The 17548-nt window shown below is 40.3% G+C and overlaps 1 protein-coding gene across 1 annotated transcript; it reads left to right on the top strand.

Annotated features, from left to right (window-relative positions):
* The first annotated feature begins 1010 nt into the window (after positions 1–1010).
* Positions 1011–15802, top strand: LOC141797792 (sodium- and chloride-dependent GABA transporter 2-like). The gene is made up of 14 exons (XM_074679475.1): positions 1011–1140; positions 1219–1353; positions 1940–2080; positions 4253–4340; positions 4440–4572; positions 4647–4781; positions 4853–4956; positions 5111–5235; positions 8348–8460; positions 8542–8679; positions 8823–8925; positions 9355–9455; positions 14381–14551; positions 15677–15802. The coding sequence occupies exons 2-14, from the start codon at positions 1290–1292 to the stop codon at positions 15800–15802; spliced, it is 1542 nt and encodes a 513-aa protein (XP_074535576.1). The 5' UTR covers positions 1011–1140; positions 1219–1289.
* Positions 15803–17548: the final 1746 nt, after the last annotated feature.

The following is a 17548-nucleotide window of genomic DNA, read 5'->3' on the forward strand; positions in this document are numbered from 1 at the left end:
TTTGATTTTTTTTTTTTTATAAATTGAAAAATTTGAATAAAAGGCAACATGATCCAGTATATCCAGAGAATAAAACAGAATTAAATGTATTAAGTTAATTGTCACACAGTGATGTCTCATGTCTGTCTCCCACTTTTTCCCTTGCACAATCACACACACACACACACACACACACACACACACACACACACACACACATGCACACACACACACTGCTTGTGTCAGGCATGCTCCATGCAGCCTCTGTCACTGTGATCTGTCTCGTGTGTTGTTTGCGCACTTAAGTCATTCTCTTCCTGTGTTTTGTGGTAGAAAAGTGTTTGTCAATAGATGAGTTTTGTTTGTGTTTCACCCCCATGTTGTACGAGGTGCTAAACTGTTTTGTGCAGAACATTAGGAAATTGCTTTGTTTTTCTTTCTGCTATGTCTGCAACTTCAGAAACTAGGAAGTGAGTTTGGCAGGGGACTTACTGCTATGACTGATGAAATTTGAGAGGGCAGGTGAAACTATTCTGATTGGTCAAATTTGCAAATATGTTGAGGTGACTGGACAAAATTTCCCTGAATTCATGGGGTTTGGTTGCATTTGTGTTGATTGTTGCAATCGTGACATTACAACTTCTTGGAAGGGTTGCCACCAGATTAAAAAAAAAAAAAAAAGGTTGCCAGATATAACTTACAGAAGACTTACTGAACCACAGTTTATAAAAAACAAACAAACAAACAAACAAATAAATAAATAAATGAAAATGTGAAAGTTAACCAACATTTTGTTTCTCTAACAAAAATTGAACATTCATCGACATAGCAAACATTTAAAATTCCCATTCAGTGATTTGTGTGGAGAGTTCTATTGTAAAGCTGGAGATTATTAACATTTACACTGAGAACTCATTTACTGATTGGGAGTGACTCAGTTCACCGCTCAGAGTAAGAGGTGAATATAAAGTGAAAACTTGAACACAGAGCAGCTTTTGGATATGCTGAAAATAAAAAGTGCAGACAAAGACAAGCAGGGGAAGGTGGAGGAGAGAGGCCACTGGGGAAATAAGGTGGAGTTCCTCTTGGCTGTGGCGGGTAATGTTGTCGGTCTGGGCAACGTCTGGAGATTTCCTTACCTGTGCTACAAAAATGGAGGAGGTAAGCAAAGTTTGTGCTAATTGATGGATACTTGGACACAGTGTTTGATCTGCAGTGTTCATTACTTTTTAAATTTAGGTGCGTTCCTGGTGCCTTATCTTGTATTTGTTGTGACCTGTGGGGTACCCCTCTTCCTTCTGGAGACAACCATGGGTCAGTACACTCAGGAGGGAGGCATCACCTGCTGGAGAAAGCTGTGCCCACTGGCAGAAGGTACACACCTCGGGGAATTGCTTTGGTGAAGCAATAGAAAGATAAATGCACCAACCAGACAAAGGAAAAAAATAAGCCTTCACTGCTGGTGATTAAACTCAGAGGGAAAGTTTATTTATTTGTTTGTTTAAAGGAGCACACGTGCTAGTTACCTATTAGCACTAACACTGGCCAGGGTGAAAAAACACAAGACACATTTTTCCATCTCTATCAGTCATCTCAGGAAAAAATTAACAAAAGTAACAACTACATGCCCTCTATGATCCTAACAAAGGTCACAGGAACTTTTGGTTATTAACACTAGGATTACAAAGCATGAGGATTACTGCTTTGAAAACAAGTTGCTTTGAGTCTTTCCCTGGGAAACTGCATATTACCTAATGTCCTGTCAGTTCAAGGTTAAGACTGACAGACTGAATTTTCACAAGAAAGGAAATAAACCTAGGGTACTAAGAGAGCTCTCACCATGCGTGTGTTTTACTGGGGCTCCTGTAAAGAAATTGAAGCAGTCATCCGAAAAGTTGAAGTCTGTGTTGTGTTGTTTTCGTGCTGTTAAGTAATTGATGACACATATCTTTCACCACAGGTATTGGCTATGGTGGGCAGCTGATTCTCCTTTACAGCTGTATGACCTACATCATCATTCTAGCATGGGCTTTACTGTTCCTGGTTTTCTCCTTCAGCGCAGAGCTCCCCTGGGCCAGCTGCAACAACTACTGGAACACAGGTGAAATAAGCCTCAGTACATACAAGACTGTGTGGCTTGTTTAACAACTATCTCTATTTTCTGTATGTATATATATATATATATATATATATATATATATATATATATATATATATATATATATATATATATATATATATATATATATATATAAAGTAAAAATGGGGTTATTTGTGAGGTTCAGATTTTAAGAAATGATAATGGTTGAATAAAACTAACAGAATCCGAGGTATCCTGCATTTTAGGGCCAATCCCAACTGTCACTGTTACTCTTTCCCGTTTGTCTTATCCCTCTGTCTACCTCTTTACCTTGGTCCCCTGTTTTGAGATGCTAGACATCATCTTGCTCCACTCAGTGAGGTAGCCACAAAAACTGCTCACCCTGGTGTCTGGCTGCAGTATAGGTCACATACTCTCCAGTCATTCCAGATTGGCTGTGGTCAAACTTCAAAAAAATCAACACACCCGGTGGAAATGTTTCTCCCATCCGATTGTTGTGGTAATTTGTAGATATTATTGGGCTGTGTTGTATACAAGTTCTCTTTCTTTGGAAAAGTTTTATTTTTATCAGTTATCAGAGGTTGAAAAAAGTGTTTTACGTCACATTTAACGATGATTGAGAGCTGCTGCTCTAATGTTATTTTTTGGATTGTACAATATGTCCAGAGGGAGAGCTAAAAAGAGATTAGAATCATGAAAAAAATATATATCATTTTTGCCACCCAGTTCCACTCAGGTTCTCTCTGTCAGTCTCTCATAGCCTCCACTGCACAGACTCTGGCTGCACACTGTAACATAAGGAGGACAAACAAATGTCCGACTCACAGTTCTTCATACCTAAAGCGTCTCCAGATACAGGAATCTTACTAAGAAAACCTGATTAATTTGGAAAAATTAATCCTACCAAAAAAAACCAACAGAATGAGATTTTAAAAAGGTATAAATTATTTATAAGATGCGTGTTTACTGTGTGTTAGTGTTTTACTGACTATATTTTCTCAGATTGGTTATTTCTTATCAATCCATCAAAATACAGACATTTCATTAGAACAACATGAAAAAATTCAGTACAATATAGCATTCATGATTTTAAAAAAAAGTGTTTGAAAGTTCCTAAGTATTGACTTGAAACTTTAACTAATACGTTACCACAACTGGTGCCATTGGTCACTGCCGATACTAACTTTTGCATGCTTCATTTCACTGGCACCAATTTATTTAAACGTGCTGTGAGGGGGATCTGTTTTAATTACACTGCAGCACCACCCTCTGGCCCGGAGTCTCACGCTCACTGTCGCGAAGACATGACTTTGAACAAAGCATGTGTTTGTTTTGAAAATGAATGGAGATCAGATTGAAACAAATGTTCTTTGTTCAAGAAACCATTTTACCATTTACAACGCTACAAGGTAGGGTATTTATCGACAGCAGTACCTAGAGCTTGAAACTTGACAACAAGATAACTTTGAACCATATTTTAGTATATATTTAGCACTATATTAAGTGCTACTGACAGCCAGGTTCTCTAAGACATGTCGTTAATGTGTAACATTAGTAAATCCTGGTTATGTCCTGCCAGTCATCTACTTATAAGAGCTAACGTAACCTCACTCTTCATTTTATAGATAGACTCTCAAGTATGAACAGACCACTGCAGAACAACTGCTGACTGTGGGTTGGAGTCAACATTATCACAAACAGTTTAGCTTATGTTTTAGCCTTCAGGTCATGCTTTATCTCTCTCCCGTTTATCTTTCTTCTGCTCTTCTGTCCTTTTTCTGTGTGACAGTTAGGCTTCAGTGTCCACCATCACTACAAAATTAATCGCAGAAATCATTTTCAGCAGAACAAAAAACGGATGTCGCTTCTTACTGCTACACTCCATCAGCCGGAGTGGTATTGTCACAGAGGCTTTGATGTGCCATAAATCAATCCGGTCCTGCCCAACCTGATCAGGAAGCAAAGAAGTAGCAAATAGGAATAACCTTTGTTGGTGCTGATAATCTCATTTTTAAGTGTGGATTAGGATTAGGCATATATCTAAAAGGGAGACTTGTTCAGGATTACTTAGAAACTCCTCACAGAGACTTTGACATTTTTATAAAGTGTCGTTTAAAATAGTCTACAATTAATGTTGTAAACAACTTTTTTTTTTTCTCACTGTACTTTCAGATTACTGTGTAGACTTTTCAACACATAATAATACCAATGAATGGACCAACCGGACAAACCTAACATCTGCTGCTACAGAGTTCTGGGAGTATGCTGTTTTCAGACCAAGCCTTGAAGCTTTTTATCCAAGTTTTGATGAAAACGACTTCACCTTTTTATTTTTTTCTTCTTCTTCTTTATTTCATAGACGACGGGTTCTTGCTATTTCAGGAGGAATTGAGGAGATAGGCACCGTCAGGTTGGAGGTGCTACTGTGCCTAATTGCCATGTGGATCACGTGTTACTTTTGTATCTGGAAAGGGGTCAAGTCTACCGGAAAAGTACTTTTTTGTTCCTAACTATTATGTAATGACCAAGTTTCTTTGTAAATCCTGATCAGTGTTTTTATTTCCAGGTGGTATATTTTACAGCTACATTCCCCTACCTGATGTTGTTGATCCTCTTGATCCGTGGACTGTCGCTCCCAGGGGCTCTACAGGGTGTCTCATTTTATCTGCTGCCTGAGTTGTCACGGCTGGCAGATCCTCAGGTAGGGTGTGAAAGGCTCACAGAGACAGTGTAGATCTGAGATGAAAAACACACACTGACTGTTTGAAACAGGTTTGGATGGAGGCTGGGGCTCAGATCTTCTTCTCATACAGCGTTGGTGTGGGTTCCCTGACTGTCCTGGGAAGTTACAACAAATACAATAACAACTGTTACAAGTGAGTGTCTGTCGTTGGATTTCTTTTTCTGGCAGAACTGTGAAACGAACGTCATGTGTGGCAGATAAGGTAAAGAGGTTTTTACCGTATGCTGAAAACAATGACTGGAGACCGTGAATACATTAAACAGCCTTTTGTTTTTGATTTTTTGCAGAGACTGCTTGTGGCTGTGTTTACTGAACAGTGGCACCAGTATGGTAGCAGGGTTTGCAGTCTTCTCTGTGCTGGGGTTCATGGCTCATGAACAGGGCGTTCCAATAAGTGAAGTGGCTGAGTCAGGTAAACTGTCTCAAAATGGCCTTGAGGCATCTCAGTATCTTGAAATGCCGTACTGTGCACAAATCTGCTGTACACGTTGGAAAGTAAGAGTTTGCCAAAGACGGCAATGTTTGAGCAAATAGAATAGGTATACCCAACTTTATGTGTGTGCCCTTTGTTACTCGTCTCCTGTCACATTTATAATGGCATAAAAAAAGCCCAGAATTTAGTATCATTTCATAGAGAAGAGTTAATAGAATTGGAATACAATATCTTTAAGTATGTATAGATTAGGGTATAATCATATAACTTCAAATACTGTTACCTTTTCAACTTAGGAAGAGCCCTTCATATGGGAAAAAAGTCCATTTCCACTAAGAAACACGAAACGGACACACAGAAGGAGAGATGCAAAGGGGTCAGCTGCTTGAGAGGGGTGAAATCCACAGCAGTTGTTTGCTCAGTCCACAGAGCAATGGCAGTAAGAACCAAACAGCAGCCGTCTATCGGTCAGGGTCTCCGACACACATAGAGACACACAGACGTCCAGGGGCGATGTGGGGCCTGTACTACAAAGCTGGATTAAAGCATCCAGGATAACTTCGCTGAACTTCACCAGATCTCCGTCATCCAGATCTGCTGTACTACAAGGCTCGTTATCAACTCGATAAGTGAATCCGGCTGGGATCTGTGCGCGCACACATAAAATGGTCGTGGTTAGCGGCCCTGGAGCATTTTCCACAATGGAGAAGAGAGCAGCCTACTTTACAGCGGAGGAGCAGCAAATAATCCTGCAAAAATACGAGGAGTACCAAAGTATAATCCAGGCTGGAGGGATTGTTGCAAAAAATGGCCGACTCTGTGAATGTGTAAATTTCCAAAATGCTGATATAAATAGACCTATCTCATCATGCGACGACACAGCAGTTAGGGCCTTATTCATTCATGTTGTCAGTCAGTGTGTGTGTGATCAGCATCATATCCAACCTCATAATTAGAAAGAGTCCACTCTCCTACAAATCCCAAGGAAAACACAGGCAGTAAACAATGTCCAAGTCCGAGTAATGCTTGTGGCACACACTTACAGCTTCTCTGATGACTCCTCGGGGTTTTGCGTTGAAGCCATTGACTATATTAAACATGGACGTAGTCTTCTGACGCCACCTGTCTGTTTCTGATATAGAAAATGAAGCACATCGGCTACAACCATATTGGTAGTGGCAAGGGTTTCGCGTACAGCTACAGGGCAACTGTCGGTCACGTGGCCCTGAGCTGTGCCTCTGATTGGGCGAACTTGCAATCTTAATATCCTCTGAACATCTGAGTTAGAAAAAAATTCACCCCTGTACAGTGTGTGCAGTAAAGTTAGTAAAATTAGCGACTCAGTCAGGAGACGTTTTTTGAACCAGGCTGGCTTGTTGTGCATGTGACTTCCAGTACTTCCGGAGCCAGCCTCAGGAAGACTTGAGAAACAGCTAACTCTAGCACTTCTGCATTGTCTCATATTCTTAGACCAGAGGTTTCTGCTTGGTTGAAACAATGATGAAGAGCTGATAGCTTCAGGTGGGTTAGCTGGGGGGTGGCTAAAAGTCTGTTCGTTTTCGCTAACGAAAGCTACAAACACACTGAATTAGCGCGTGAGCTAACTACACACATGGGCAACTGTAAAGGTAACTTCACTCAGAAATGCCCTTTGCTGCTCACAAACTGGATACAAAACAGGTTTAAAATCTTAGAATGTCCAGCTGACAGTCTCATGAAATAAAACAACACACTTTTCTACATCTTTAAGCGCGCTTGTTTCCATGTGGCTCAGATGTCACTCACTCAAAAAAACGATGCACACACCTGATACACACTGTGCCTGTCCGACCCGCAGGTCACAACCCTTCAACAAATCAATGAACAGTATTTTTCTGAGTCTCAATGAACTCTTCAAAATAAATTAAACATTTATCGAGGTACATTGACATTTTTTAACATTTTTAAACATATGTATTACACTTATCTATAACAAATTTTTAACTCTTTATAAAATGTTTTAAAACCATATTCACTCATATTTAAACAAGGAAATCAACCTATTTACAAATACTTTCTTTTTAACATCTAAACTCCTTTTAACAAGCAACTATTTTAACAGGGTTACATCTACACTCGGTTTAAAAAGAGCTCTTTTGCTGCCATTTGAGGTCAAATAGACAAGAGGAGTGAAGGAAGTTCTGGCCTGCAGTGAAAACTTGTCCTGAGCAGCACCATACAACACAGTTATCTGTTGCCTCTGGTTCTTAGGCATGTTTCTGCAGGAGTTTAGGGTTCGTCTATATATATATATATATATATATATATATATATATATATATATATATATATATATATATATATATATATATATATATATATATTCCTAATATTTCCCTCTTTTACATTCATGTTGTTGTGTTTACATATCAGTTGACACCTACCGGCCACCATAGAAGGGTCCTATTTTTATAATATTGGAGGAAAAAAGAAAAATCCAGACAGGCAATTCTAAATATCTCAACTTTCAGTTTTGTCCTATTTTGTTTTACACTCTTACCTCACCCAAGGAAATTTTTGGTAATGTTGTCAAGCTGTTTTATAGTAACATTGGCTTGCCTTATGATAAAAAATAAATTTCCTACAATTGTTTTGTTTAACAAAGATACTTACCTTTGAGGTACACTGCAAAAAAATCCCTGAAATTTCTACAAGTGCTTTTTGTCCTATTTTTGGTTAAAAAAAATTACTCGTTAGACTTAACCAACCTTTCACCTGACCAGTCCAGGATAAATGTTTTATCTTGAGTTATTTAAAGACAAAAATGAGGTCTGAATTGCTTGTAACAAGTAAAAAAAAATGCCAGTGGGGAAAGATTAGAATAATGTCTTAATACAAGAAACTTTTCCCTTACCCCAAATTTTTTACTTGTTACTCTAAAAAGACACTTTGTACTAAAAGTTAGAAAAAAAAACACTTGATAAGATTTTTTTCTGTTTTACATTGTGCATTTTAGTCCCATTTCAGGTTTCCAGTTTGTTTTTTTTACTTCCTTCTAAAGAGACAGGGACATCCTTCATGCTAATATACCTTCACCTTACTCTGATTTAAGGTCCAGGCTTGGCATTTATTGCATACCCCCAGGCTGTGGCCATGATGCCTGTGCCACAACTGTGGTCCATCTGTTTCTTCATCATGCTCATTCTACTGGGTCTTGACACACAGGTAAGATGTATATGAACCATTTTTTTTGAAGAATTTTTCTCTGGATAAAAATGTAATCCACCTACTAATTTGTCTTTTCAGTTTGTTGCTATGGAGGTGGTGATGACATCGATCATGGACATGTTTCCCACTGTAATGCGAAGGCCAGGCAGACGTGAGCTCCTCCTCTTCTTCTTCTGCCTCATCTGTTTCTTCTCTCAGCTGGTCATGGTCACTGAGGTCAGTGTCTGATGTCAAAGCCAAATGTGGCTGTTATTCACCAATCCACTAATATTCATTCATATTGCACTGATCTGAACAGAAAGTCACATGAAAGTTTGATGCTGCTGAGACATAATATACATCTCTGTTTGTCTCTCCAGGGAGGAATGTATGTGTTCCAGTTAATGGACTACTACGCCTGTAATGGAGCCTGCATCCTCTTCCTCTGTGTGTTTGAAACCCTGGCTCTGGGATGGTTATTTGGTTAGTATTTCTGTTTGGTTTTAAAATGGAAATTCCTGAATTTCAAGCACAAGAGAATATGTTTGGAAACTAAGAAAGGTACCCTGACATTTAAGGGAATATCTAACACTGGACAGTGTAGAGTGGAAAATGGTTGACACTCATGTCTGCCTAAATCCAGCGTTCAGCACTTGCTTAGTGCTTTATTTGGAACCCATCATTTAAATGTAAATTTTAATGTGTTAAGATCCCAATGGTGACATCATCAGGGTTTTTTTCCACCTTTGTTGAGGACAAAATATAAGTAACTTTGTGTTTCCTCACAGATTTTAAACTAAGTTTTATTAATTCTATAAAAAAGTGAGATTTGTTTTCTTCTAAATTCTCAAACCGCTTCATGATGTTCTAGCCTGAGGCTGCCATTAGAATCTGAAGCTTTCTCTTGTAAAGGGGCTGAGCGGTTGTACAGCATCATAAAGGACATGACAGATGTGAACGCCAACCCATTCTTCAAAATCTGCTGGCTTTACCTCACGCCTCTGGTCTCGCTGGTGAGTGTTGTGAATTGTTTTGGTTTTTCATCATTTGGTTTCTTTTTCATTTGGCCGTTTCATGGTAAAGTTACTGAAGCAAAGAGGGCTATCTCTCTTCACCCAGTCTCAAATTTCATCAGACAGACACTGATATGAATGTTTCTCTGATACTGTACATGGTGTGTCAGTGCTGGACAGATATTGATCACTAGTTCCCTCTGATTTACAGAGAAATAGTCTCTTCACTCAGAAACTGTCTCAGCTCCCAGAGAACAAGGGCTGGTCCAAAACGGGAGGGGGATTTGCCAAACTTTTTTTTTGGAGCACAGGGGGGGCATAAGGTTTTTATTTTGGCTTCGGGGGGGTCATGCAACTTTAATTTGTTAAGTTTGTATGCTTTTTTGTTTGTTTTCCATTCGTATTTTACTCAGAGGTTTTGGTTTATACTCACCTATATAAAGTCACCCTGCATGGTCCTCAATGGTATTTCCCCATAGACTGTATTTCCCACTTGTGCACACGTCACTTTCATAGTGGCACGTTTATCCTCGCGTCACCAGGCTTGAATGAAAACAGTGGCCAATGGACATGCTCTCTCACCCAGCACCCCTGGTTTAATGCAATGATTTAATCCAGGGTGATTTGATTGGTGGTAAAGTACAGTGTGGGTTGTACCAAAGTATGACAAGATGGCACGAGCCGGTAGAAACAAGTTTGGAGGAGCAGAACTGCATTTTGTTGCTCATATGACATTGCAGCTATTACCGGTATGTTAAATGCTGAATGGCTCTTTAAAAGACTGCTTTGGAATACTACAAGAAGACACAAAATGGATTTTAGCGGCTGCTACAGGTCCATTTGGTTTAAAACACAACACTGTTCTACAGCTGGGAAGGCAGGAGAGAAAAAAACTCACACCTGACAGTTGATAATGACAGCATTTATACTCACAGCTTTTAAAAAAAATAGAAAAATATAGCTCCCAGTCTGTCTTTATTTTGCAGTGTCAGAATCAAATGGAAGACGTTTCCAGATTTAGTTTCACAGTAGCTTCGTGAACTCAATAGTGACCCCACCTGGCAGAGTAAGGTTTTATACAGAAACAATGGCAAAGTCAAATATGGTGCTATTTATTGATGGAAATCATCATCATCATTATTGCCCTCTTGGGGGCAATAATGATTAATAATGAACAATGATGAACAATAATGAATAATGGGTTTGGGGGGGGTCATACATGTTTCTCCAATCCCTCAGGGGGGGCCATCATGTTTTTTTTTTGGACGCTTGGAGGGAGGGGTAAGAAAAAAATAAAATCTTAATCACGTCCCAACTATACCCCGGTCCTATTTAAATAACGATCAGCCCCTAACCTGCTGTCCTTTGGTGTATTAAAAATACCTTTCTTTTCACCTTGGGAAGGAGCCATTAAGACACTCTAAGGGGTGGGCAATTAATTTTTACCAGGGGCCACATGAGAGACCTGACAGTGTCACTGGACCGGTGCTGAAGGACTGCGCTGACCGGCTGGCTGGAATGTTCACTAGAATCTTCAACTGGCCCCTGTCCCAATCCATCGTCCCACCGTGTCTGAAGTCCTCAAACATCGTGAGGAGAAATTGGTATGGGGTCACATCACCTCACTCCTCCCTGAGAGTCTTGACCCTCACCAGTTCGTCTACAGGTCCAACAGATCAACAGAGGATGCAGTAGCCACAGCGCTCCACGTGTCACTGTCCAACCTGGAGCAGCAGGGGACCTACACGCGGATGCTCTTTGTGTACTGCAGCTCCGCGTTTGACACCATCCTTCCTCTAAAACTGGTGGGTAAACTGGGAGACCTTGGACTTCCACACTCTATCTGTGTGTGGATCTACAGCTTTCTGTCGGACCACAGGCAGATGGTGAGGGTGGGAGACCACACATCCGGGTTCGTCAGCCTCAGAATCGACTTCCCCCAGGGCTGTGTGCTGAGCCCTCTGCTCTATACCCTCTACACATTGGACTGAACCTCTGCACACCCCAGTAACAGCATCATAAAGTTTGCCGATGACACCACAGTAGTGGGGCTTATCTCTGGGGGGTGAGTCTGCATACAGGGCTGAGGTGGAGCAATCTGCTCCTCAACACAGCTAAGACCAAGGAGCTGATCATCAACTTTCGGAGGACTAAAACAGACATTCCACCCCTACACATCAATGGGGAATGTGTGGAGAGGGTAGAGGACTTCTGCTTTCTGGGAGTCCACTTGGAGAAGGACCTGACCTGGACTGTGAACACCTCTGAGCTACTGAGGAAGGCCCTGCAGAGACTGCACTTCCTGAAGGTGCTCAAGAAGAACTACATCCCTAAGGCCCCGTTTACACGGAGACTCCCGCAACAATTCTTCCTTTGCGTTTTCAAAAGCCACCGGCGTTTACATGAGGACCGCGTGAAAACGATTCGCGTTCATAAGACTCCAGGAGGACAAGTCGCATCATCTGTTCTTTCTTTTTCTGCCGTTTTGTTGTGTGAGACGGTCGGCAATCCAACCATAACGCGCATTACCGCCACCTACTGGCTCAACTGGAAATGTGGCTGAGCGCAGAGCCTTCACCTGAAACTGTGAGTGCGCATGCGGTGACGTCAGCGTTTCACCCTGAGACGCTCCGCTCTGTGTTTACACGGAGCTGGATGGAGGAGCGGATTCAGATCTTTCCACTCTGGGGAGCGTTTTCAAAAGTTTGCGTTTTCACTGAAAACGCAACGTGGTCTCATCTAAACGGAAGGCCAAAACGCAACGAAATGTTTGTGGAATCGACCATTTTCTGCGTCATGTAAACGGGGCCTAAGAGACTGCTTGTGTCTTACTCATAGACTGTATAAAACATGGACGTAGTCTCGCCAACCTCACCCGTCTGTTTCTGAAACGGAAAATGAAGCACATCGGCCACAGCGGCCATATTGGTAGTGGCAAGAGCTTCACCTGTAGCCATAGGGCGCCAGTCGTCACGTGACCCTCAGCTGTGCCTCTTATTGGGGGAGCTCGCGATCTTAATATCCTCTGAAGGGCCGCATTAGAAAAAAATTCACCCCCTGTGCAGTGGGTGCCGGTAGAAAAACTAGCGACTCAGACAGGAGACGATTTTTAAACTAGGCTGTAAATAAGTTAATTTATGAAAAAGGCTTTTTTTGGCTTGGTGTGTATGTGACTTCCGCTACTTCCGGAGCCAGCCTCAAGCAAACACTCCACAAACAGCAGGTTTTAGCATTGTCTCATATCCTCAGACCGGAGGTTGCCGCTTCGTCTTACTACAGGTGCACCATCGAGGTGCACCTGTAGTAAGGTGTACTGTCTGTGCGTGAAGCACACCAGCTGCACAGTGACTCAAATAACGTCACTGCAAAGGATCACAAACACGGCCAAAAACATCACCGACTGCCCTCTCCAACTGGAAAAACTGCACCATTCCCGCTGCCTCTGAAAGGCCAGAATACTAACCCAGGACCCCTCTCAGCCTGGACACCACATGTTTAATCTGTTACCGTCAGGCAGGCGGTACAGGTCTATCACTACAAGGACAAACCGGTTCAGAGACAGTTTCTACCCAACAGCAGTAAGGGTCCTGAACAAAGGCTAAAACTACTACCTCATTTGTCGTCATATAATTACAATGTAACAATTACCTCTATCTTATCAATGCACCTGGTGGCAGCTATTTTGCACTTAACGCTGTTTTGTACTGATTAAAGGGCTTTTGAAATTTCGTTGTACTTGTTGGAATTACAAATAAAGTTCTATTCTTTTCTATTCTATTTTTGTCCTGACCAATGCTGATCCTCCGTCTTGTTGTCAGAGATGCTGATGATAACCAGAGGCTGTTTATCAGCTTTGCTCTGGGACCTATAAATTTAGTCTGACTGCAGCTTTTAATCCACCCTCTCAACAATGAAATAAGATAAGATAAGATAAGATAAGACATACTTTATTAATCCCCGGAGGGAAATTCAAGTTGTTTGGGCACTCTTCCAAGCAAAAATTGTACACCCTGATGGCTGCAGGGAGGAATGATCTTCGGTACCTCTCGGTCCTGCAGTGCACAGAGGTAAGACGTCCAAATCTGCTGATCCTCTGGACTATGATGTTGTGAAGTGGGTGATCAGAGTGACGAATGACGACCTCCACTTTCTTCTGTGTATACCTTTCCACCACAGCCTCCAGTGAGTCCAAACTGGATCCAACCACGGAGCTAGCTCTCTTCACCAGTTTTTCCAGTCGCCTCTTGTCCTTCTGCTTTAAACTATTTCCCCAGCAGACTGCACCATAAAACAAAGCACTGGCTACCACGGACTGATAAAACATCTGCAGCAGCTTTCCACAGACATCAATTGATCTGAGCTTCCTTAAGAAAAAGAGATGGCTCTGCTGAAATGATTCATATATCCCTCCAATGTGGACTTTGGAGCCTTCTGGTGACTTCTACATGATCTGTGATCTTTCTGTCTCCAGAAATCATCAACAGCATCCTGTGAAATGTCTCCTACTGTGACACCTGCCATAGCTCCAATGTTCACTGTTTGTCTGAGTGAGTGGAGGGGGTGTGGCCTAGCCATGGGTCAATTGGCAACTTACAACTGGTGCAGCAGTCTACTGTTCATGGTTGCATGCCATTAACAAGTGGAAACTAATGGATATATGAGTTTTTGCATACATAGGCTTTTAATACCAACACACGAGTATTAAAGGCCTAAGAGCCATGTAGCAGTGTGTCGTAGAGAAACATGTATTGTATGTCAGGTGCCACGTAAGGGTCACACCTCGTACAAACTGGGAGAGAGAGTCCTGATGAAATTAAAAACTTAATATTTATTTTCACATTTTTTTCATGCCAGATGAATCTTACTAAGTGTAAAATTAAGACTGTATATGCTTTCACAGGATCTCCTTCTTGTTGTATCCTCAGGGCACTTTTATAGCTTCAATAATTTGGTACCAACCCCTGACCTTTAACCGCTGGTACGTGTATCCATCCTGGGCGTATGTGTTAGGCTGGATAATGGCCCTCTCCTCTATTCTGCTGGTGCCAGGGTGTGCTCTCTACAAACTGGGAACTGGTACTGGGAACTTATACAAGGTTTGTAATTTAAAAAAGGGCAAGACACGAAAAACCAGTAAAACTGAAACTGAATGTGAATGATAAAAACTTTGATTTTTTATTGGAATAATGGCAACTGACAGTGAACACAACAGAAGGTTCACTTTTTGCATTGGACACATTTCTTATGTCAGTATCATTTAACATGAGATAGAGGTTGTCTCTCGCAGAGTTTCCCAAAAGAAGCTTAAAAGTGATTCTTTACTTAGGGGTACATTTCATTTCCATGGGATATACTTATCAATTGTGCTTAATATTAATTTCAAGCAATGACCAATTTTATAGTGGGTCATTTGGTTTATATTCCACTTTTATTTAATACAGAAAGTTAACAGGTTCTATCATTTATTTAGCTAAAAATGAAAATCATATATTGGAATTTTTTTATGTTTTTGGGCTGTCGGATTTTTCAAGTGTCAAGTTTGCTCTTCAAATTTAACTTTAAAAAAAATGTTTGTGTTTATTATTTTTGGTATTTTTGCTTGAAATAATCATTAAAACATAAAAAAGATGTTTTAAAAACTATTTACATAACTTATATGGATAAAATAATTCACTTTGTGTGTGTCCCAGAAATCTACATCAACTCTGTTACCCATTTAAAAAACACCCTATAAACCAGCAATGGTTTGTTACAAAGTCCCATGACCCAAATCAATTGAGGTCCCATCCTTTTTGGTGGGAACCTTGAAGAGAGTGATGCATGTTTCAGCTCCTCCTCATCAGTATTTCTTTAGAAAAATTGTCTGTACATGGGGCGCATTAATTGTTCATCAACTGTGCTATCAGCATTTTCTGGTGTTCTTACTATAGATGCTATAAAGACCAAATTGTGAAGAAAATGTGCATAAATATGAGGTGATGGAGGTCAGGTGGTGCCATGTTCAAGGTCTGCAGTTAGCACAAGGACCAAAAAATGGAGGAAATTTCAACTGTGTTAGCATCACTGAATGTAGTGTTGTAGACACAGATTTCTCTCTTTTCGTCCTGTCGGTTGTGTTACTATGATTTTTGTGCCATAATTCTTTGAGATTTTGTCTAAACTGTGGTATAAATGACGAGGGACATTTCTAGAAATAATGAGACATTTCTCTTCTGTTGAAGCGTCTCCTTCACCTGTGTCAACCAACCCCTGACTGCTCTCAGATCAGAAAGTACAAATCTGAGCTTCAGCACAGTGGAGGGGAAGATCTGCAGGAGTTCAGAGTCAGCTGGAATCAAACGACTTGAGCCCAAGGTTTTCTGCGTTTCATGTTCATGATGAGTGGATATTAAACTGATTCACTTTCTGTTTGTACCTTTTCTTTGCCTTTAATGTGACATGTATGTCACAAATTAACAGTTGGGGGCAACAGTTGCTAGTGTCCTTAAATCAAATTTTTTCACATTAATGAAGGACATAAGACCACAAATGAAGTCATGTGTGTCCGGTGGCCATTCCAAAAAGAGAAAGAATGTGATGTCTTAGAATACACTTTATTCCCATCTTTGATCAGACATAGAACAAAAAATTGTCAAATCAAAAGTAAAAGCTGAAAAATGTTTCATTGTATATTTTTTAATCACTGATCCATGTTTCCTGTCTTTGCCTGATGTAGATTTCAGCTGCATAACAATTCAGGGTCTGAAACAGTCTGTAAAATAATTAGTATAAAATGTGTTGTGTGTAGCAATGATATTTACTTGCACTATATAGCATTAATAGTGTTTTCGGGAATGCAGAAGTTACCAATACCATGAGCATAACTGCACCCTAATGCCCTCATGGGTACTTGCTTTTCAACTGTTCATTAATTTCAAGTTGAATCGTCGGTGTCCTTTTCGGCTATGAGGAGGAAGCATCTATGATTTCTGAACAGGTTGTTAACACCTCGGTCAGAATCAGATTGATGGCCATTGTGAGGAATTTGTCTTTGTCTGTTGGTGCAATAGTTAAACATAAAAACATAAGTAGCACAAGTTAAATAGTATTAGGAATATGAAAAACAAAAGTGTTTGCATGCAAAGGTGAAAAAACAAAATGAAGAATTTGCTTGAGCAATGTGCAAAGAAAGAGTGGGAGAAAATACCAGCTGAGCAGTGCATGAAGCTTATAGATGGCTACGAGAAACGTTTGGAAGCTGTCATTGCTGCCAAAGGGTGTGCAACCAAGTATTAAAGAGGGGTGCCATTTTTGCTGTATATGCTGTTTTTTTCTTTTCTTTTTTCTTTGAAATGACAATATGTAAGCTGAAAAACAATTTCCTTTATTAAATTACTTTGGACCTCCAGTTGAAAGATCCTGATGACATAACTTTGGTAAGTTTCTATTTCTGAAAATCTTGTAGAGGTTATGCAAAAAAAAATAAGGGGTGTCAATAATGGTGAGCAGGATTGTATGTGTTCACCTTGATTCACTGTTAGATGTTCAGATTTTGTTTAATATATATAGTCCCCAAAATAAACTTCTATGTTTATTTCCAATATCTAGTAAAATTTCTACTAAACCTAGATAGATAGATAGACAGACAGATATCACTGAGCAATAGCTGATCTGTATGAAAGCCCTGTTAACCCAACCCAAAAATGTAATCATTAAGAAATGTGATCACTTTTTAAAGTGTCCTTGAGTGACTGAACCCCAACTGAACCCCAAATCAGTCAGTGTGAATGAATTGGATTAGATATAGCAGCCTATGCAATCAGTGTGTGAATTTGTACTTGATAGAATATTGGAAGAGCTGAGTGAAAAAGCCCTTTGGATAGAACAACAGTAGAAGTATACAATAACAATATCAGGCAAGTCGATCCACCTGAAGGTGCAGAAAAAAGCTGATACTTGAATAAAACTGCAATTTTTTTTTACAATACTTTACTACAAAAACAAATTCTCCCTGCAACTGCTTACAGGAAAAGGAGCCAATCATTATCCTCAGTTACATTTTACAATCGCACTTTCTGTATGTCTACACAATACATCCAGAGAGGATCTCTCCT

The sequence above is a fragment of the Halichoeres trimaculatus genome, unplaced genomic scaffold (genome assembly GCF_033239565.1).
Source record: "Halichoeres trimaculatus isolate MK-OKI-2021-1 unplaced genomic scaffold, fHalTri1.1 fHalTri1_scaffold_9, whole genome shotgun sequence".
Classification (NCBI taxonomy): domain Eukaryota; kingdom Metazoa; phylum Chordata; class Actinopteri; order Labriformes; family Labridae; genus Halichoeres; species Halichoeres trimaculatus.

What these genes read in the sequence shown, in the direction of transcription:
- LOC141797792 (XM_074679475.1), top strand. Translation starts at nt 1,290, where the DNA reads ATGGGTCAGTACACTCAGGAGGGAGGCATCACCTGCTGGAGAAAGCTG. An exon ending in CACGGCTGGCAGATCCTCAG is followed by an intron (nt 4,782 to 4,852) that starts GTAGGGTGTGAA and finishes TGTTTGAAACAG; the next exon opens with GTTTGGATGGAGGCTGGGGC. An exon ending in GTACTGGGAACTTATACAAG is followed by an intron (nt 14,552 to 15,676) that starts GTTTGTAATTTA and finishes CTTCTGTTGAAG; the next exon opens with CGTCTCCTTCACCTGTGTCA.